Source organism: Acomys minous (genome assembly GCF_964271855.1).
Source record: "Acomys minous genome assembly, chromosome: 1".
Taxonomy (NCBI): Eukaryota; Metazoa; Chordata; class Mammalia; order Rodentia; family Muridae; genus Acomys; species Acomys minous.
In genome coordinates this window covers 105,258,826-105,281,635 of record NC_140483.1, presented here as the reverse complement: position 1 = coordinate 105,281,635, position 22,810 = coordinate 105,258,826, and the positions used below count along the sequence as shown (strand labels likewise).

Below are 22,810 nucleotides of genomic sequence, written 5' to 3'. Positions count from 1 at the left end.
TGACACGGAATGTTGATTAAAAAGTGAGGCAACTGGAATGCCGTTGGTGAGAATGCAAAACAGTAGGTAGTGTGAGGGGTTCTAACCAAACTCACCTTAATTATTGCATATAATCAAGAACCATATTTCTAAATATTTACACACAATGAGTTGAAAACTTATCCATACACACACACTTATATCCCTAGCTAGTCAATGTATAGGGAATAAGGGGCTGCAGAGTGTTCAGCTCAAAATGGGGTCATTGCAGAAGGGGCCGAAAGACTGTAAAATTCAGAAGCAGTGGATGGCCATAAGGAAATGGTATTTTTCAATAAAACAGGGCAAATGCACAAATAAACTCACAGTGATTCTGACAGCATGCACAAGACCTGACCATTCTCAAGCCACACATAATCCCATCATTATGTTGGAGGAAGTGAGCACACAGTGTCACCCCTGCCTGAGGAGCTATTAGCATCTGATACCTGATGGGGAGGGAGAGACAGTTTGATTTAAGGGTGTGACCACCCCTGGTAGATCCACCATGCTCCAGAGCAGGCCCCAAAGCCAAGAGGATTTGGGTAATACAAATTGTATTTGAACAGCTTAATGAGAGAGAAATATAGTTAAAGACAGAGATGGTAGAGATAGAGATACAGAATGTGAGATTGGTGGGCAGGGCGATAGATCTGGATCTGAGAAGGGTTGGGATGAATGTGATTAAAAAAAAAAGTATATTGTGTAAGATCCTCGAAGGAATAAAACTATTATTTAAAATGCACAGTATGAAACAGATAGGTGTCTACATGTTTGCCCTAAATTAAAACAAGAAACCCAAAAGCTTGCAGTTATCTTTCTGTGTTCATTCCAACAGAAAAAATGAATGAACAAGATGAAAACAGATGCCATAGAAGGCGAGAGGAGGACCACCTGCATATAATGATGTGGAAACCCCTAGTGACATACAACACCAAACACCAGGTAGAAGCTACTGTAGCTTTCCTGGATTACAGAATACTGACATTAACCCAGCAGACTGTTTGTTCAATTCTGAAGGAACACACATCCAAAATGATTTGATAAAAGTATACATTTGTTAATTTCAATATTTATTTCTATTTCAAAAGCCATCAAATAATATTTAGTAAATCATACAAATTCTTTCATTTAATGACTTCATGATTTTTATTCTCAAAGTTTCTTTTAATGCCAAGTAGGAAGATCAGTAAAGTTGCTGCCCCAAACTTAGTGTAGGGGGTCCTTTGACTTTTCCTCAATGACTTCTAACTGTGAAATTTAAGAAAGGCCAATTCATACACTTTCATTTTAGTAAGAAGCTTTGAATTTTTAAGAAAGCTGGAAAAACTTTCACTCCAGATCAATTATATTCTATAGGCATTAAATAGTAAAATTAAAACCAATACGTATGTCACCAATATATTTTTCCCAGTGACAGCTATAATATATTATATAACCTTAAAGTAAAATCACATACACATTTTGAAAATTGATTACTTATTGTTTACTATGTAGCCAAAACATATTTGTGGCCAAAACATGTAGAGGATTTGGTGGTATCTGTTGATAGTCATAAATATACCTGTAGTTAAGATTTACACTAGTATCTGGGTGCAGTGGTGCAGGCCTATAATCCCAGCACTAATGGAGGCAGAAGTTTGAGTTCAAGGCCAGCCTAGTCTACAAAGAAAGTATGGCACAGCCAAGGCTACAGGGAAAATTTGTCTCAAAAGCCAAAAACTAAAAATCAGAAGCCAAAACACAAAAAGCAAACCAAAACAAAAAATATTTATGCCAGCATTTTTTTAGACAAAATATTGTTTTCATGACTTAAGACTAACTGTTAGAATTGACAGGGTAGGCTTATGTCAGAGACTTAGGGTGCTGTCTGTACACTACTGTTCAAACTTACTTGTAGCAATAACGTATGCTTTAGTTCTAGGAATAGTCAACAGAAAGAAGCTCTCACTGTGAGAATAACAGCTGGTCTCATAGCCCATGGGACGAAAGGCTCAAAAATTTAATGTTAGGACAATGGGACGAGAGGTTTGAGAGCCAATGCAAGAAATAGAAGATTTACTGAGGAAATTAAGCATAAAATGCTTGGGAGAAATTAAAAACATACAGTGTAGGAAAAGATCCATACATAGAGAAGCACTTGTTCACAAGACTGTAGGCAGAAGTTTGAGAAATGCCAACACCAGACATACTGCTACAAAACTCACAGGATGTCTTCAGATGGAAGGGAGGGCCTGGCATGCTGGTTTGCACAATTCGCTTTGGTGTTCTTTTTCTTTTTCCTGTTTTTCACTCTCAACAATGTACTGCTGTGACATAAAATATTATGTAATGATAAAAGATGTAAGTTGTATATTGAATACTTTATTTTGATATTCCATATGTGGTATTAAATTATTCTCACATCTAGTTATCATTAATAATACGTGGCTAGTTCTAAGTCTATGCCTGAAGGCTGTGTGCTATAGATACATCACACAAACTGAGAATATTGTCAAATAAATGAATAAAATCTTACACGTGTTTGAGAAGTTCAAATACCTTATATCAAAGTAGTTAAGGTTTTATGAAAATTAGCCAAGATGGGGCAACCTACTACATGATTGCATGACCTCAGAAAAAAACTAAGTAAAGCATAAGAGTTCAGCCAAGACTAAGGAAAACACACAGTTACCTGCTGTGGGGTCTGTGACTGCCTGACTTGTGACGCCAGAAGGTGGCTCCTGGAGTTGGTAAGTGGCGTTGGTGGACGGTGTGGTTGGGCTGGTGTTACTGCTGGTCATGTAGTGTGCTGGATACGGCGAGCTGTTGTAATACTGAGCATACTGCCCCTGGCCAAAGCCAGGATAAGATGGATAGTCCTACCAAAGCAAAGCACAGGAGAGTCATCTGTCAAAGCACTGCTGGTCATTTCCTAACTGCAGAGTGAGGTCACACACATTTTGGTTTGCGTGTCTTTCAGGGACTCAGACAAACAATCACATATTCACTCCTGAGCTCAGACTTGAAAGCAAACTTTAGGCAGGTATGTAGACATTCCTCAGAGCTAACATTCTACACCACGGTACAAACAAAATGGAACCCATCTGAAAACTGTAAGACTCACCATAGAGGACTACTATAGACATTGTATAAAGAAAAAAAAATGATTAAGAAAGTGCCCACTTGCATTTTAAAATCAACAGTTCTTCCTTTGTGTAATAAAATCATGTACTTTTGAATGTGTCAGAAGTTGAATTGCCTAATTAAATTACCTGCTGCGAACTGTTAAATCCGGAGGAATTGGTGAGTGAATTGTTTCCTGCATATAATCCTGACGATGTGGTAAAGCTGCTACCTGCAACAGAGCAGAAAGATGGCTGCTCAGTGACGCTCAGTAACACAGGAGAACATCATTTCCTTAAGGCAGGGATGATGGAGCCAGCTCTGTCTTCTGCTGTGGAATCCACTGTTATCAGTACTATTTCATCTTCTTAAAATAACCAACCATCTTAGGGGATGGAGAAATGGCCCAGTGGTTAAGCACTTGCTGCTCTTCTACAGCAGTTCCCAGCACCCACATCAAGTTACTGTAGCTTCAGGGGACACACACACACACACACACACACACACACACACACACACACACACACACACACACACTAAAAATTAAATACTTAAAAAGATAGTTGACCATTTCATTTGTACTATATCATAGTGAAGAAGTTTAAATGTTAAGAATGCATGAGTCAAAGGTAAACATTTGTGTGAAAATACCAGCCAAAATGTTTTCCATTTTAGTCTGTAAACAACACTGGTTTTCATGTCTTTACATGAAATATGTAAAATACAGCTGGAACATTTTCTTCCTCAGAGCCCTTTCCACTCTCATGAGTTCTTACTTCCCTTTAGCCAATTAAAAAATTTTTTTCTCTCCTTCCATAAAATAAAATAAAGTGATCACATTAGATGAACATTAAAGTTCTCTCTAGTTTAGACACTGTGTTGCTATTTCCAAGGGCCTACAAGGCTCCCCATCGGCCTTATTTATGGGGCTATTATAATGGGCCTTTGAGCAAGCTCTCATTATTTTATTTCACGGGAGAATAAATGGCAGTACTTGAAATTCTTAACACAGAGAAGATTAAAGAGGAAGATTTACTGCCACAGGTGGGGCTGAGAGCAACACTGGCTGTCCGCATTGCTCAACAATGAACAGTAGGCGCCTCGCACACATCACAGAGTTCCCTTCCTTACCTCATTCGTAATGCTACTGTTGAGCTGTGCTAAAGAAAAACACAATGGTCTAACTAGCAAGCATTTACAGAATGATTAAGCTCAGAAATGAACAACTGTAGTTGCTTTTTTTTTTTAAGACGTGTTATACACTGCAATACACTGTCATATGGTACATCTTTATGTACCATATTTTAACACAGAACTTCACTGCCAAGAATTTACTCTAGGGAAAAATTAGGCATTTCCTTAGGGAGGTCATTAGCAAAGACACTTTGGTGTTGCTTTCAACAACAAAGCAGAATAGCCTCTCCCTTCAAGGTGGCTATTCTGAAACAGAATACAGATTGTTAGTGGTGTTGGTAATGTGAGATTTTTTTCCTACATTATTTTATAAAAGTACAAACTAAAACAACAAAAAATACTTTTAATCATCTCATTTGTAAATACTTTTGAAAACATTAAAAAAAAAAAGTTAAGAAGTACAACAACTGGGCTGGAGGGATGACTCAGCAGGTCAAATTACCTGCTGCCAAGTCTGAAGACCAGAGTTCGATCTCCCAGGACCACATAGTGGAAGACAGACCTGCCTTAGGCAAGTTGTCATTTTATCTCCTCATCTGTGCTGTGCTACACAGACACACAGACACACACACACACACACACACACACACACACACACACACACACACAGAGTCTATGAAACCAATACATATTTCTAAAACTTGTACTTAGAGCATATATTGTTTCTAGGATAAAAAAAATAAGAGCCTCTTCTTGGTAACCTGCTGTCCTTCCTCTGAGTTCCACCAAGTCTCCCCCTCCAGGGGACATGGTCAAAGATGAGGCACCAGAGTATGTGAGAAAATAATATCCCACTCTCCACTCTACTGTGGAGAGTGTTCTGTCCATTGGCTAGATCTGGGTAGGGGCTTAAGGTTTACCGCCTGTATTGTCCTTGGCTGGTGCTTTAGTTTGAGCGGGACCCCTGAGCCCAAATCTGCCTATCATAATGTTGAGACTTGATACCCTATGAGCATATACAGGGGGAGGTAATCCCCCTCAGGAACAGTCATAGGGGAGGGGAATAAGGGGAAAATGGGAGGGAGGGAAGAATGGGAGGATACAAGGGATGGGATAACCATTGAGATGTAATAAGAATAAATTAATAAAGGAGAAAAAATAAAATAAAATGTATAAAACTAAAAAAAAATAAGAGCAATTTTTGAAAGAATGAAATTGAATGACAAATGAGTGGGCTGAGCAACAGATGTGCAAGCAGGTCAAGGAGAGTCTTCAAGATGAGCTCAGTGCTTATAGGTAGATTCCTGGCTAACACACAGTGGTTGCTATTCTGGCTATTTGCTTGTTACTAACTATTTAAATATTGGCTTACCAATCAGAAGACACAGTTGTAGGGAGTGTCATTTGGGGAAGTGAAGGTGGGCACAGAGGTCAGGGGACAACCCCAGGTATCTGCCAGTCCTCAGCCACCTTCCACATTTTAAAAAATTATTTTATTTTTGTATATATACATTTACATTATTACACATATATACAATAGATTACCTATGGCAAAAAGAACCATGACACAATCAGGAATTATATAAATGTTACATTTTAGTGTTTTGGCTATTTGTATTTGACAGCCTTGAATGGGGCAAGCTTGGATGCAGGCAGAGTTGACGGCCAAACTCTGCCAAGACAGGGTAAGCAAGTCCTCAATAGTTCCTGCCTCAGCCTCACAAATATGTCTGTCAGATATATTGGGCCAGAAGGCTGAAGAAGAGGTTCCAACGTTATAGAGAGTTTTGGGAGACTATTCCGAAAACTGTCTCTGTCATCTTTTCATTTGGAAAGCTAGTAACCTGCACTCCCGGCATACTCAGATAATCAAATTTACTCCTTCTCAAGTGTCTGAGGGAGTTGAAGACCAGGTAGCTTAGCTTTACAATGAAGCTTAATTGTTTAGGGGTTAAGATGCTTTTAGGTCTAGATAGGTGTTCTAAGTTGATAATGACAATATGTGATGGAGATTGATTTACATTGAGAATTTTAGATGCACCAAGATAGGAAAGATGTCTTCTTCAAGGCTGTCAAATACAAATAACCTTCCAACTTTTTGCGGCTGGGTCTCTCATTGAAGCAGAACTTTGCCAGGGAGGTCAAGCTAGTTGCTAAGCAACCTGAAGGGTCCTCTGGTCCTTGCCTCCAATCTCATTATCACTGGGATTACAAGAGCACACCACCTTGCCTACGTGCATTCTGGGGAATCCAAGGTCGGGAGCTCAGGCTTATCCTAAAGCAGGACAGAGCCATCTCACAGGCCAGATTAGGGTTTTCAATGAATAAATTAAAATCTGCTTTGACACTGGACAGATCTCCCACCTACTCTGTTATAATTTCCAACTCCTCAAATCTTGTTTAAGAGGGTTCTTAAGCAACAGGTAAAATGACTCCCCCGCCCCCCTCATACAAATATGATCTGCATTATTTTTGTTTATCCCAGCACACAGAATTCTCCAATGTATTTAATGCATCTTTTCCCTCTTTTGACTTTTTATCTCTTTGTATATTAAAAATTCCTTCTTACCTATTAGGCATCTATAAACTTTAAAAGCTGGATCCAAGAATTTGTTATTAAGGGAGGAAAGCATTTCCTAAGGTAGTTTCAAATGCAGTTATTACACCAGACTCATATCTGAGGTTTCTTCTTTTGTACATTTTAGAAATAGGCAGGCTGGGCGTGGTGGTACAAACCTTTAATCAGGGAGGCAGAGGCAGGCAGATCGCTGTGAGTTCGATGCCATCCTTGTCTACAAAATGAGTCGAGGACAGCCAAGGCTACAGAGAAACCCTGCCTCAAAAAAACCAAAAATAAATAAATAAATAAATAATAAAAATAAATAAAAATATCTATTTTTCCAAGTCCCCAGAACACCTCTTTTGGCCAAGGAATGCTTTCACACTATTGATACTCCAAACAATGAGGTTTCAATAAGTAAGCATCTGTGTCAATGTTCATTTGCATATAATAATCATATACTCATTAAACTGTAAGTATTGGCTTCACACTGATGAATCTGTGGCTAAGACAGGCTGCGACCACACAGGACTTATCAAGATGACGTCAGTTTTATATTGCATGCCTCCTCCCCCACCCCACCCCCATCCCTGCCTCCATACACAGGGTCTGTCTACATAGCCCTGGCCAGTCTGGAACTCACTAGGGCTGGCCTCAGACTCAGAGATCTACCCATTTCTGCTTCCTAAGTGCTGGGGTTAAAGTGTGCACCATCGCATCCAGCTTATTTTGCTTTTTAAACATCAGCTCTCATGGGTATACAATTCCTTCTGTATTTGTACATCAGAGAGCAAGTAATTAATAACAACAGTGATACGCAAAGAACGGCGAGTGCTTAAAAATTCCTCCTGAAATAAATCTAATTTTCTTCTGGATAAGAGTGCACTTTTCTTAACTTCAGCTATTATAGACATCCGATAGGAAAAATACTCTGGGTTATGACCTGTTACTTTAATTTAAACTATACATTTTTAGGTTATGACTTGCTACTTTCAGTTAAATGACACATTTTTGGGCCATAAATACTGACCTCCATAATCCCCACTCACCAAGAAAATGAATAAGATATAGAAAATATATTTTTAAATGGATGTTTTCATTCCATAAGTTATTCGCTGGAACAAAGTAGAAAAGACCATGGAAGCTATATTGGCACATACAGGCCACTAGGGTAGGGCCAAGTAAATCACAGTTCACTGCTCCAAATGGTACCCAAGTGACTTTCCAGACGTACGCTGCTGCTTCTAAAGCTGTGCACTAGCTGGAAGCCAACATCAGTTATACTCATTTGCAGGCTGGGATTCCATTCCACTCCTTGTGCTGAAGCAGGAGTTTAATGGCACCCCCGTGGCCTCCAAGACTTAATGCAACTTCCAAAAGGGTCTCACTTGCTTCAGGGAGAAGCGTACCTCCTTGAGCCTGGGGCTCGGGCCATACTCAGATTGCTAGAAGCAAGGACTCAGGGCCTGTGTACCTGGCTTCCTAGAGATCTCAGTACAATAGGGCTGCTTACTATTTGCCCAGACTGCTAAGACGACGCACTGTCAGCCCCTGGCTCAGCTAGCTCCTTTCCCACCAGCCCAGTGCTCTCCTGCTTCCTCCCTGTGGAGGCGTGGACTCTTCTTCTAATGAGCCTGACAGAGCTCATCACCCCCGGACTTGAAAAGTAACTGTTAGTGTTAGTGGCTCCCTGTTGCCCTCTGGATAAAGTCAAGCTCCTTTACGGGGGCTTATTTATTAGGTCTTGGCTGGTCTGCTCCCTGTTTATCTTCTGAATTTGTTGGATCTCTTTCTAGCAGCCCCAGCCCCATAGCCCAGATGGCCATTCCAGCCTAACTGGTGACCCAGCATGCTGGTCTCTGAACGCCATCCCGCACAGCTCATTCCTGCTGGGCAACTTCTATCAAACTTAATTCCGCATTGTCTAGAAAACTTCTTCAGAAAACTTCCTATCCAGTTCCCCTCCCTCCTCTGTATAAGCCTGGATCATTCTCCCTTTCATTTATCTACATTCCTTTTTACTTACTAATGAGTCTGTCTTTATAACATGTATGCATGTATGTAGTATGTATGTATGTATGTACGTACATATGTGTGTATGATCACATCCATGGCTTACTATTAGCATTTTAAGCCAATTATTACCAATTATCCTATAAACAAACAAGTCCTAATTATACCTGTTAGTCCTTCCTCTCTGAGATGGAAGTATATAAAATGTTATGCATTTCCAACAACCTTCCTTGAATATTCTCGTGTGTAGTGACTATATTCTGGGAACTGTGGCTCACTAATAAGTGATATTATAGTTCATCTCTTTCTTGAACTAGTTTTGAGCAAGCTTTTCTTCATTTTTGCACCCAGTGCCTAATTTTTAAAATTCATTCGTTATATTTATTTTGCACAGGTATATCTATGTGACGTGGATGCATGCTGAAATGTGTGTGCAGGGTGTACATGCATGTGAGGGTAAGTTTGCAAATTCAGCGATTGGCAGCATCAAACACCATCCTATGGTGTGGACAAAGGCCCAAGAGTTTACTCATTCTGTTAAGTTAGATGCTGATGACATATCACATGTGTTGGTGAAAATATGCTTTGCCTCAAATTCCGGATGCAAAAGTATCCCATGTGTGCATTGCATTCTGAATTTATTATTACATAAAGCAAGAGAGAATGGGACGTAGCTTCATTGTTTTGCTTGCAAATGGTTAATTTCTTCCCCAACAATTCCTGTAAAAGACTATCATTTTCTAACGTGTGTTCTTATCGCCTTTGTGGAAAATTAGCTGACTCTTTATTTCTGGGCTCCCTCTTTTGCTTCCCTGGTGTTTGTCATGATGCTGGCACCACGGTCTATATTAGAGTTATATTAGCTGCTCACTAGAGCTCTGTGGTATATTCTGAAGCCAGGCAGTGTGATATCCTCTAGTCTTGCTTGACTTTGCTTAAGATTGCCTTTTCCCCTGGAGGGGGAGACCTGGTGGCACTCAGAGGAAGGACAACAGGTTACCAAGAAGAGACTTGATACCCTATGAGCATATACAGGAGGAGGTAATCCCCCTCAGGAACAGTCATAGCGGAGGGGAATAAGGGGAAAATGGGAGGGAGGGAAGAATGGGAGGATACAAGGGATGGGATAACCATTGAGATGTAACAAGAATAAATTAATAACAAAATAAATTTTAAAAAAGACTGCCTTTTCCCCCCACGCCCTATATTTCTAGAGTACATTTATATTTCAGTATTTCCACTTTCTGTCTTGAGTTACTTCCAAAATTACCAAATGTGTAGGGCCTTCATCTTCACACAGCGAAGGCACAGTATGTTGACTCTCGGCTGGACAAGAGCCACGGTGCCCTGCTTTGGCTCACTGTTTCCTAACCTACCATGCAAACACTTTAAGATTTTTTTTTCTGAACCAAGAACGGTGATGGGGATTTCAGATTTTGAAAGAACTGGGGTTAATTCTGGCTTACAAAAACAAATTATATACACACTAAGAACAAAGAAAATGACACAGAGGAAATTAAATCGATAAATTTGGAATCAAACTGACTCATTTCCAAAAGGCTTCGCCGTCATTGTTTTATTAGGTTGGCAAATGATAGAAGTCACCCCGGGGTAGGATATCACAAGGAACTGGTTTCTTCTTGCCATCATCAGAGGCTCCTACAGAGAGAGGGTGGGACTTTGTCAACCATAGCAAATAAGAAACAGTCCTTCTGGGAGACCCTGTCTGGGTCACCTGGCCCCACAGGTGGAAAGCAATCGTATCTTTAAAACACACCATCCCTCAGAAAACTTGCAGTAAAATGTCTCTACTACCTTTTCCTACTGCAGAGAAACACAGCCTATGCTGATATGTCTGCGGTGTGTGTGATTTCATCTGGAGAAAACTACCCATCTCTAACTTCAAAAAGCTTAAAAAAAAAAAAAAAGGAACACATGGGTCAAAGGTCTGCTTCACAGAGATCAAGGGCTCACATTAAAAACCAGAATCCCAGCCAACATGAGAACCCTGGAACCTGCTGGGCCTGTCTGTATTTCCCAAGTTTTCGAGTGTTTTCCAGCATTTATTCAGTAAGTGGGATTCCGTCCGTCCCTCGTGTATTTTCACACAAGCCCATTTGCTTTCCTTCCCTGGCCTTTTTGCCATGGCCTATGTCCATCATCGGGCGTGATGTCTGTGGCAGAAGTTAGCACAGTCTGTGGGGAAAAAACCTCAGAAAGCCAGATGGGCTATTGAAAAGCAAGGTCTCCTCCTTCATAGAAGATGGATCTTAATGGACCAAGTTTCCCTTTTTCTCCCAGTTTATTTTCAAGGAAAAGTTTTTACTTAGGTAATAAAGGCCATAATCCATTCATCTTTCCTGATATGTTTCTATATATTTTAACTAAAAACAACTCATACAGACAATAAAATTGGTAATGGCCACAAATTATTGCTAAAGCTAGATTTCAAGGGATTTCTGTATAATTTTCAACACTTGAAATAACACAAGATGCCAAAGAGCTGAAATGGAATGTTTCTGTGTTTAAAAAAAAAAAAAAAAAAAAAAAAGCAACTTAGAAAAAAAAATAGATGTAAAAACCCAAGAACTTAAAAATAAGTATGAGGTGACAGGCAAAGTAATTAAAGCAATTAAGGGGAAATTAAACCTTTTGTGCCATTGAGCCAGGAAGCGCAGTTCTCAAAAACTGTAATACATTTTCTTTTTAAAGATTTACTATGTATTTTCCTAAAGCTATAACTTTAATATGAATTTCTCTTGGAAAGCACCATTTCCAGAGCAAACAACTTGAAATGTAAAAGTTCGGTGGGGTCATCTTTGAGTTTCTAAGTTTCTGGTAGAGTGCAAGGACTCATCGGTGTCTCAAGAGCTCTAGACGGGAACCCAGAGGCAACAGTGGAGACAGTTTTACCTTATTCTCACCCACCCAACTCACGCATGCGCACATGGCGCAGGGGGGGGGAGAGCAGAGGGCCTGTGCACCCCTTCCTAAGCTTCTGCCCCGACTTCCTGCTTCTCCGCACTACTTTGACTCTCAAACTCTTCAGCAGAACCAACGCCCCTCATGAAGGAGAACTAAAAATTCCTTATCAAAGCAAGGACATCCAAAGAAAAGAAACGGCTTCTGCTAAGTCAGGATTTGGTGCGTTCTTCATTGTAGACCCTCCTACATCTCCTGGGGAGCAATCCCAAGGAGGCGGTTTTATAACTCTACCATGATCACCCCCGCATCCATGCAGGAAAATCCATGTACTAATAAGGGTACGGGTTGTGTGAAATACATACCATGATGATAAATTAAATGAAAATTTACTATGTGGAATTCCACAATTTTTCTCCCATAAATCACCAGAGTCTATGACCTTCTAACATTCACTGAGCTATAGATAGCTCCACCAACTAAAAAATATTTGTATTTATTTAGACACATTAATGCTAGAAATATAAATAAAGGTGCTGTTGCCTTCATAGTCTACGGTCCACAGAACTAAGCTGCCATGGAAACACTGCGTTCTTTCCAGCTCAGCCTGTACCAATTAGGTGAAAGTATTTCAATTTTCATTGTTTCTGGGTGTCTCTGAAAAAAATCATTGGTAGTTCAACTCTTTGCTTCCTTACCTCCAACAGAGAGAAGTTTCACTTTCTGCATAAAATCTTAACGTCACCTTACTTTGTTGGCATGGAGGTGCCATCCCTTTATGTTTCTGAGACAAGAGAGGCAGATGGCAGGGCCAGAACCATGAGGAGGCTGCCTGGCTCCAGAACCATATTGTCTGCCCGGATTCAGCACTCTCTAAGTTCATCTTTATACGATCTCTCGGGACAGGTGATGGGTACCGCTTTCTTCAAGTCAGTCACTGGGGTGCTTAGAAGAAGCAGGCACTGCCCTTCAGTTTGCCCAAGTCATGTGAACTACCCAAGTGTTTTTCCTGGTGACTGTGACACTCTAGCAGCTAACCCATCCTACACATTAAAGATTGAAAAAAGCTCCCCCTGAAGGAGAAAATGAGAAAAAAAAAACCTTAAATTGCTAAAAAATGCATTCTGATCCATTTTTCTAGCTGGCCACTCAGTTTTTTTTTTTCATTTGGGAATTAAACCTGGGGTCTTGCAAACATCCAAGTATACTATACCCAGCCCAAGATGAAATTAAGAAACAGGGCAGTGTTATTCATTATGGATTAATAAAGTTTGGAGAATTTTGAAAATAATTTTATAGAAGGCAAAAAAAAAATGATGTAAGACATAGACTGGGGACAGGAGAGCAGATGCAGGGGTTCAGTGATGGCTGCACTTGCAGGGATCAGAGTCTGGTCCCCAGAATCCATGTTAGGAAGTTCACAACCACCTGTAACACCAGTTCCAGGGGCTCTGATGCTCTCTTCCGGGATCTGTGGGTAACCCTTTCCACAATCATGTATATACCCTCACACAGACAGACACCCAGACACATAAAGAATTTCCTGATCTTGGGCTTGATGCTTGAGAAGATACCTGGGCTGAGCCTGGAGGCACATGTCTATAAGCAAGATACAGCAAGATGACACTGCAGGATTAGGAATTCAGGGCTACCTGGGCTACGTGGCAAGTCTGAGTCTTGCCTGGGCTAAATAGTTAGGCTATATATATGTTAGAGTTATTTTTACAAAATTGTGTTTGCTTCTCAGTTTCTCTCTTAACCCAGCTATCACACAAATAATCTACAAGCTTCACAGCACAAGAATTGAGCAGTTATTACTATATTCTTAACCCTTTAGGCTAAATAGGCTTTCTCCTAGCATGCGTCCCAGCGATACTTGCATTTGTAGTTTTCCTGCTCCAGCTCCTCTCTAATGATGTTTGCTGGACCTCTCCCTGACTCTGGGAAGTTCACAAGTGTTTGTTCCTCTGGCCTGCAAGAGTCAGGATAGCAAAAGCCCCTTCTCAAAGGGATTTATCTTCCTGCCTTGGCTACAAAGGTCTGGTTTTGACAAGCTTCCCTGTGTTAAAGAGCCACTTTTGCCCTGCCCCCCACCCTCCCCGGCCCCCCAGCAAGGGCTACTTAAAAGAAAGGCCTCTGCTTTGCCTCTCTGGGGGTTGTTTTAGTTTTTGGATTTTTTTCTGTTTTCTTTTCTTTCTTATCTTTTTTTTTTTTTTCCAGCCAGCTGGAGGCCTTGCTGCTCTGTGGGAAGTTTAATCAGGACACCTTGAACTCCTGCCTTAGAAACTGTGGTTACTCTCAAACTAAGAAACTTCCCTGTACTTTTACTTTGTATGTAAGTTCAGGCCCACTTGGTACCCCAAAATGTTAAAATTATTTTTAGAAAACTGCTTGTTTATTGGTTTCTCTCATAACTGGACTATCACACAAATAATTGAGACTTTTTTTTATTATAATTGTTTAATAATAACTGAGCAGCTTTTATTCTATTTTTAACCCTCTAAGATAATTTGGCTTCCTCCCAGCCTACATCCCAGAGATACTGGCACTTTGTAGCTTTCCCTGTTGCAGCTCCTTCCTGATGTCTCCTGGACCTCTCCCGTGGCTGGCAGGAAGTCCAGCCCTATTCTCTCCTCTGCTCAACAATTGGCTATAAGCTGCTGTATTTGCATACCAGGGAACAATTAGGGAGTAGTGTTTATACAAAACTGAGACAGGAGATTCTCAAAACAAGGTTTGCAACCAGACATGGGGGCGGGAACAGTGAGGGGGTGGGGACACAGAAATCAGCATTTGAATTACATAGTATTGAATTACATAGTAATCTTATGCTGTATATCAAAATAAAATTAAAAAAGAAACCAGAAAAATTGCTTCAAAGTCAACAGACTCCACAAGCAGGCAGACAAAATCACTGAACAATGGCAAAGTGTTTCATCCTGCATTTAATACTAGTACATTTGGAAGTGGCTGAGGTAACTTCATTGTTAAAGTGCTTACTGCATGAGTGTGAAGACCAGAGTTAAGATCCCCTACAGCTGTGAAAAACAGCCAGACATGGAGTAATCTCAGCATCTGTAGTGCCTAAGTCTCATACTAAGGTTCCTGCTTAGATCGATCTTTCTATATATACATACATGCATATGTGTGTGTATATACGTATATATATATATATATATATATATATATATATATATATATATATATAACACACACACATAGAGAGAGAGAGAGAGACAGAGACAGAGAACATGAAAATTTTCTAAAATCCAAAAACATCTGACAGTGCAAATCTTTCTTTCCTCAAGCACGTTGGTAAACATGTTCAATCTCTATTTATCAAGGTACCTGGTTTTGTTTTGTTTTGTTTTGTTTTTAGAACCATTTGTCTTGGGCTGAAGAGATGGCTCAGCAGTTAGCAGTACTTGTCACTCTACCAGAGGACCCAGGCAGAATACTAATAACTACAGTTCCAGGGAACCTAACACACTGCTAAGCCCTACAGGAACAAGAACGTATGGGGTACACATGCATACATGTAGACAGAACACCCACATATATGCAATACAATTAAAAAAAAGAATCATTTGTCTTCTTCATCAACACCAAACTTGCTTGAAGCGTGCATCAGCTTCCTCTGCTCAGAGGGTCTTCCATTTGTTTCCTCTCTTTTGATATAATCCTGCTCCTTTAGGCTCGGATGCATCTACTGTGGCTTAGACTATTTCCTTGTGTCTGTATTTGACAAGATGCTGTGAGCAAATAGATCTCCGCATTGGGATGCCTCCATTGTTCCTGGTCAGTGAAACCCCTCAGTGAAGTGTCTCTATCACCTTCTGTTCTTCCTGTGTTTTTACTCAGTTGATATTCAGCATGTATAAAACCCATTCCAAGACAACCTAAGGGTTTTGGAATCTAGCATATAAGGAGCTTCCTTCTACCAATACATCCTGCCTACTATAAAACTGTGTATTCTGTAGCCATTAAATATATATCAAAATTTATAATTCAGGCCCCTTTTCTGTATACAAAATGAAAAACAAATGTGAAAATTTAGTGGATCTTGACCAATAGAATTTTAACTTGATATATGGTTTTAAAAGACTAAATAAATAAAAGTCAAAAAGTATAAAAATGCTTATGAAATAGTATAAGAAGATTAAAAACCTCAACATAAGAAATCATTGAAGAAAAATGAATACTAGTGGATAGAAGACACCAATTTTATCCTTTATGTTTAAAACACACATATAAACAGAACAAAGTTAACATCAGCATGGTTCTCCCCTGTAATGCATTATTGCTCAAAACACATAAGAAATTCATAGAAAACATAAGAGAATTTACATAGAGATATCATAATTGCTCTTATCGAGAAATAATTAAAAATACTGATAAGATTTGCAGAGCATTGCTGAAAATGTCCAGTAACAGGGGAGTGGCTAAATCTAAATACATTGCCCCTGAGTGAGTTTCATACAGCCACTAAAATGATGTTTTAGAAAATAACTTTTGCTGGCCAGTGTTGGTGCACGCCTTTAATCCCAGCACTTGGGAGGCAGAGGCAGGTGGATCTCTATGAGTTTGAGGCCATGCTGGTTTACAGAGCAAGTTCCAGGATAGCCAGATCTCTACAGAGAAACTCTGTCTTAAAAATTCTAATAATTAATAATTAATAATAATAATATAACTTATCAATGTAAAAAGATGTTTAAAATATATTCCTTACTAAATATAGGCATGATCAAACAATAATATGGGTGGAACAATAAATAAAAAGAATGGCAAGAATTTTGTGGACCAGATGATTGAAATTCTTTTTGCCTCTCCATATTTTTTAATTTATCCTCAACAAATAATGTAATAACCACATCATAAATATAAAAATGAAAAAATTTTCATGAACATATTTTTTTCAAAAACATAAAAAAGGAACAAGAGAATTTCTTCAGCCAGGCAGCAGGAATGAAGAGTTAATTTAACTCTGCTTTTATCATAGAAAATGAAAAATAGTTTGTGAAGCTGATGTCTGGTTAAAAAAGGTAAAAACAACAACAGCAGGAAAAAAAAAAACAAGTATCAGAAAAATGTTTAATTATATGAACCTTACTCTCCAGTACTTACAGACACATTTGCCTGGCAACAATCTGTTAATTACAAGTGCTACCTATGTAGTCTTGAAAAGGCTCTGACAACCCATACTTGAGCTGTCATTCCCCCCCGAATCGCAGCATCTATGTCATGTTTTGTCTGCAATTTCAAACAGAGACCCAGACACTGGTTCTCGGAAGCATTATCTTGAGGCTCCGTTGGTTAGCTCTAACTGGATCTGTGTAAATTTGATTTGGTCTTTGGTAGATCAGTGAGTCAATACACATCACATACTGTACACGCGGAGCAGAAGACGCTGACCCCAACTCCACCCCATCACTAAAATGAAGAAACCACATCTCTCTTAGGAAAGTCGGTTGGTAATACCATACCCAGGGCCTTCCACGTACCACACCACAGCCTTATGAGTTAGCACTTCGCTTACTTTTCATTTTCATCTTCTAACTGGTAGCAGACACAGAAGTGGAAGCGCAGGTGTTAAAAAAATAGAAATAGAGCATTTGAAATATCACCTTCGTAGATCATTCCATCTAATTCCTTCATATGCATAGAGAAACCCCCATTCAGAGGCCAGCAGGTGAAGAATCCGTTTGAAACACATTAACGTGCTGCCTCTGAGCCCAGTCCACTTGCCTCACCAACCCCCCCAGCTGAGAGAACAACACATTTGCTTTAGAAATGAACAGCCAACAGTTGAAGGGGAATTTTAAAGAGAGACTGGATATACAGACCTTGCATCTGGTAGCTGTATGGCGCCTGTCCCGGTTGAGGAGTACCAAAGCTTGTGCCATAGCTGAGAAATCCAGTCTGTCCAGGCGACTGCGACTGGGACAATCCACCTTCCGTCTTGATGCCTGCCCACAATGCACCTAAATCAGTGAGTGATAGCTCATCTGTCTGTTCACTTTCAGAACTCGGTAAACACAGACAAGCGCACACACCCCAAACCCCCCAGTCACAAATGCTCCCCAACTCTCCACAGGAATACAAGGTGTGAATGCTCACAGTTGGGTGCCACAAACCACAAGTACAAGTTTTTTTTTTTTAAAGTCTAGATTTAAACATTAATCACAGGATTCTCTCTGATTTTTTTTTCTGCATTCAATGTTCTAGAAAGTACAAGTCTTGAGGGATCGTTTGCATAACTCATTTTGTTATTTTTATTAGAGCAGGTCGTTGCGTCATAGTCAGAAATAATCATAATGAAAGGTGGACCCACACTGCCACAGTCACCACATTTCCTGTTCCCTGAGAACTGATTCCTCAGTCCTACCATAGTGATCTTCTTTCTCAACTTCAATGCAAGTGCACAAGACAGCGTGAAGTCAAAGAAAGGAACACAGGGTACAAAGTGATGGCAACTTTCTTCCCAGTATCGAGAGCATTGGTTCTCAACCATGCTAATGCTGTGGCCCTTTAATCCAGTTCCCCATGAGGGTCATGAGCACCAGATGGGGAACTGCTGATCTAGATCTTTCTGGAAAGGAAGCACTAAGAAAGCAGAATGTGAAAAAAAAAATGAACCTCTAAAACAACAGAGTGATGTATTAACATATGGAAGTGACCAGTAGCACCCTTCTTATCCTTAGTTATTTTCACATACTCAAGGGTAACTCTTGTAAATGCAGGCTAAAGTACATTTGAATTTACATTATTATGTAAATGCAAGTATATGTTTTATATGATTATGGAAAAGCAATTTTATTTATTTATTTATTTTTTGTAGTCCTCAAAGCACCAAGACAGACTGGGACTTGGCAAGCACTGACGTAGGCTACTGCTCTTATTTATAATTAAAGGCAGTCAGGAAAATGAACAACTGTCCCTAATTCCCACAGAAGGAAGACAGAAACATTCCTGCCAAGAGAATTCACATTTTGTAGTAATCTTGGTTTTCACTGAAGATAAACTGTATCTGTAGGATCTAGGATACACAGTAGTGTTGCTGCTTATTTCCATTTTAGGGGAACTTCATCGGGAGGATGAAGTTAGGTAATTATCCCTAGGCAATGAAAGAATCTGACTTGGCTAGGAGAAGCAGCTTTCATTTTTTGGGTATTTCTCAATACTACTCCACGATGACCTTAACACTGAAAATTTGGTACAATCTCAGTATGAAAAAAAAAACATGTGATGTACTAGGTACAGGTAATTTTGAGTCAATGAATACCTCAAACATGTAAATGATCACTAGAAACCCACCTGCCCTGGCAACTTCCCAGACAGGTGGCTGGACAGTTCTAGAAACTCCCTTTATTTCCATGGTCTCACCAGTACGGACTTTCCCCTTCTTTCTCCATTTAAGGGTATCCTGATCTCCTTCCAGCCCTAACAGGACCCCCTACAGCACAGGGGACTACTGTGCTAAGAACATCTGGAGAAGCAAGAAGAGGTGGAAAACACCAACAGCCACACCTACCTCCAGAAAAATCTAGAAGACTGAGCAAATGAGTGATGGGGTCCAATCTAAGATGTAACAAAATTTTTTCTATTCTCACTAGGAAAATCTATTTTCAATTTTCATAGTTCTATGTAGAAATATTGGGGTCATGGGCCCTTAGAGAAAGTATTTTAAGATCATGTAGATCTTGAATATCTGCAATGGAAAATCCAAACCATGTGTTCTTCCTTCTACAATACACCGAAAAAGACAATGCCACCACAGTGTCAATGCAGTGGTCCAATAAAAACAGCCCCTCCCCTCTCCATCAGAAGCACTTGGGGCATCTCCTTATAACCTAGGCTCAGAAAGAACAGAAAGGAGGGGAGAGATCAGGACAATGCTGAGGACTGAAAAGTGTTCCCAGAAAACTTAAGCCCGTGAAATGTTTAGGGTTAATGTCCTTTCCAGTGAGCCTTCTCCTCCTCCCGCCTCTCCATCCCTCAGCATCACAGCAACATCCCCATCTGCACTCTTGAACTTCCATTCTCTGCCCTGACAGCAGGTCCTCCCACTTGTGGGTTAGAGCCAAGCCTCTAGCTCCCGGCACAGATGCTGCCAAGGAGCAGCTTTGGCTCCACGACAGCTGAATGGGGGAAGGAATGGCGAGCACCATGGCAGTGGGGGCAGTGACAGGGGTAACTTCCACTGGCCACACAGGTGCTTTGTATCCTGTCTATGAAAACTTTCATGGGCGGGCATGTCAAGCAATTTCCTGCAAATTCAATTCTGAGCACATAAACTGAAGACAGCTTTGATCCACATTGCAGCATACAACTGAACAATGCGGTCTGAAGTTCTCCCTTCATCCCCAGAGTAGGTTAAAGTACTATTATGAGAAATTGATCCATTACCTACTACAGTGAAAAACTCTAAATAAAAATTATGGGGATGAAAGGCAGTTTTAGAAAGTCCATTTTAATGCTGCTTCGAGAGCCTGCTCTTAACAAATGCTAGACAGCATTTAGTGCTGATGGTCTTGAAATAAAACTACAGAAACTGGAGTTACATGTAAGCTACACTTTATTTCCATGCATTTTAAAAGAAACCAATAGACGATCAGATTACTGGAGGTGAAGAGACAGTGCGCTGAATGGAAGTTGTTTAGCTTCTAACGAGTGGTGAAATCCTTTACCAGACCGGCACCACTTTCAGTATATGGCTGGAAATATATTTCAATATATTTGTAACCTCAGGTCTAGGGGATCCGATGCCTTATCATGGCTTCCTCAGGTGATGTACACCCGTGGTATACAGACATATGCAGGCAACACTCCAATATTCAGTATATTACATGACACAAAAATTGAACCAACAAAAGTCTAATAGAACAGCTGCCAAAATGAACAAATGGTATCACCTACAAAGGGACTTTTTCTTGATCATTCTGTGGAGATTTCCCTTAATAAGATACGTATTAATACACTTCTATTTGATTTCATTGGTTGAAAAACTGCAATAACAACTCAATTGAAGAAAATGAATTTTGAAATTCAAAGTCTTTTGTAAACAGAACTGTGGGATTTGGCTGGCTTTATATTTAATTTACAGGTAAGGAGCCCATCACAATTGAGTTGAATTACACCAAGATAAAGATAATCTCTCCAGGTGGGAAGGAGCAAATGGCATGTGAGTTTTGAATGTTTCCTGATCCATGGCTTCAAAGTGCGGTCCAGGAGGCGATATATAGATCACTTTCCCTAAAAGGTGATAATGCTGAAATTTGATCAAGTAACCACCCCCAGGCTTGGGGCAAGCAAGAGTTTGTTGAATTCTGCATGTACTTCCTTAATCAAAGCCGGGCATCTGATAAACAGGAAATGGATCTTTACCCCAAAAGACTTCATTCATAGAAGTTTTATCACAAGTATGCACAAAAATACTTTGGATTCCAGAGTCAAGTGCTCAGATGCCAAATTCAGATATAAGCAGAGAGAAAAGGTAAGCAAGGGGCCAAAGACCAGGGCAACCTGTTCACCACTTCTGACCTCAAGGTAAGAGGTCACTGTCCTTACAAAGGTCATGAGCAGGAGTTGCCAAGAATTTAAAGCAAAGGGGTGCCAAAACTTTCTGAAGTGGACCAAGAGCAACACCCTCAGAGTCCTACTCAGACACACCCCACATAGGCCCACCAGAGCACACAAGAAAAATGGCCCAGTGACTCACCATAGGAGGAAATTCCATAGGGCTGTCCCGGCTGTGGGTACGTGGCGTAGGCCGTGGCTTGTTGCATTCCTGTGGTAAACTGTGTTTGCCCATATGCAGCCATAGTTTGTGAGGAAGGGGTAGGGAGAATATGTGGGTATGGTCTGCTATTTGTCAGGAATGACAGAAAATAGAAAGCCCATGCATTAGATGGAAACATGCAAGGTAAAAATGAACAACTACATCACAAATTCCAGTTAAAGAGTGTTTCTTACAGTCAAACTTTCCACTAGCATCAGTAAAGCACTTCAAACTACTCCAGTACTGCCAGGTGGTACTTAAAATAAGTTTGCATATATATATATATATATAAAAATATGTATTTAATTAAGTCTCTACAAAATGTACTTTTACTTAAATTAAGATGTAACATGGGCACACATGTGACTTGGAGTAAGGTAAAGTCTACTCAGAAAAGTCATGTGTTGATTAAGAGAAAATACATCTTACTTGGAAGGGTAAATCTGTGGCGGAGAGAATGGATGAGCTGGTCTTGGACTAAAGCTGCTGCTCCCGAGAGCTGGGGAAAAAGAAAACACAGTGATGATGCACAGGAACCTGAGGAGAATACTAAACATGCAAAAAAAAAAACCCTCAAGAAACAAACAAACAAACAAAACGACTGGCATGTCATAACCTATGGCATTGCCACAGAAAATTGCAGGTATTTGGCCTCGGTGATCTGTGGACAAGGTGATTTCATAGGTCTTTCTAATAGGATGTCAAAGAGGGCTGGAGAGATGGCTCATCAGAGAAGAGCACTGACTGCATTTCCTGAGGACCCTGGTTTGATCCCAAGCAGCCACCCACATGTTGCCTAACAACCATTTGCAACCTCAAGTCTAGGGCATCCGATGCCTTATCATGGCCTCCTCAGGCAATGTACACCCATGGTGTACAGACATATATGTAACAAAGATAAACTTTAACAAAATGAGATATATATGCACTAAGTGGTTCTGCTCTTAAATAGACTTTCGAAGATGTAGAAACAGCCATAAATACTTGTCAAAGTGCTTTCTTTGATGATGAGGAGCGTTGTGTCCTCCAGGAAAACCAGGCTGAACTGGGGGTAGGAAACTGAAAGGTCCTCAGTCTATTGTCTAGATGTGGCAGGAACACACAAACGCCAGCATGTATTAGCAAGAAACATGGTCTAATCTCTCCTGGGAGGGAAATGGGAGCGAGCCACGTTTGCCTGTGTTGATTTAACAATGTTGTTTAGTAAAACTGCATTCCTACAACTATCTTTAGTGTCTCAGGTTGCAAGTCGAGCCTGTTTGTTCTTGGGCAGCTCTGTG

General features: G+C 40.2%; 1 protein-coding gene across 18 annotated transcripts in view; it reads right to left on the bottom strand.

The window, feature by feature from the left end:
- Positions 1-22,810, bottom strand: part of EYA1 (EYA transcriptional coactivator and phosphatase 1) — a 166,983-nt gene that overhangs the window by 81,902 nt on the left and 62,271 nt on the right. For 9 of the 18 annotated variants that reach the window (XM_084792199.1, XM_084792186.1, XM_084792185.1 and 6 more), the window contains 5 exons: positions 21,960-22,029; positions 21,471-21,616; positions 17,596-17,733; positions 3,273-3,355; positions 2,693-2,879 (listed from right to left, as the gene is read on the bottom strand). In XM_084792199.1, the coding sequence (XP_084648325.1) occupies positions 2,693-2,879; positions 3,273-3,355; positions 17,596-17,733; positions 21,471-21,616; positions 21,960-22,029 (624 nt within the window). The remainder of the gene's footprint in view (positions 1-2,692; positions 2,880-3,272; positions 3,356-17,595; positions 17,734-21,470; positions 21,617-21,959; positions 22,030-22,810) is intronic. The other 9 variants (XM_084792195.1, XM_084792191.1, XM_084792188.1 and 6 more) reach the window with 5 other exon arrangements.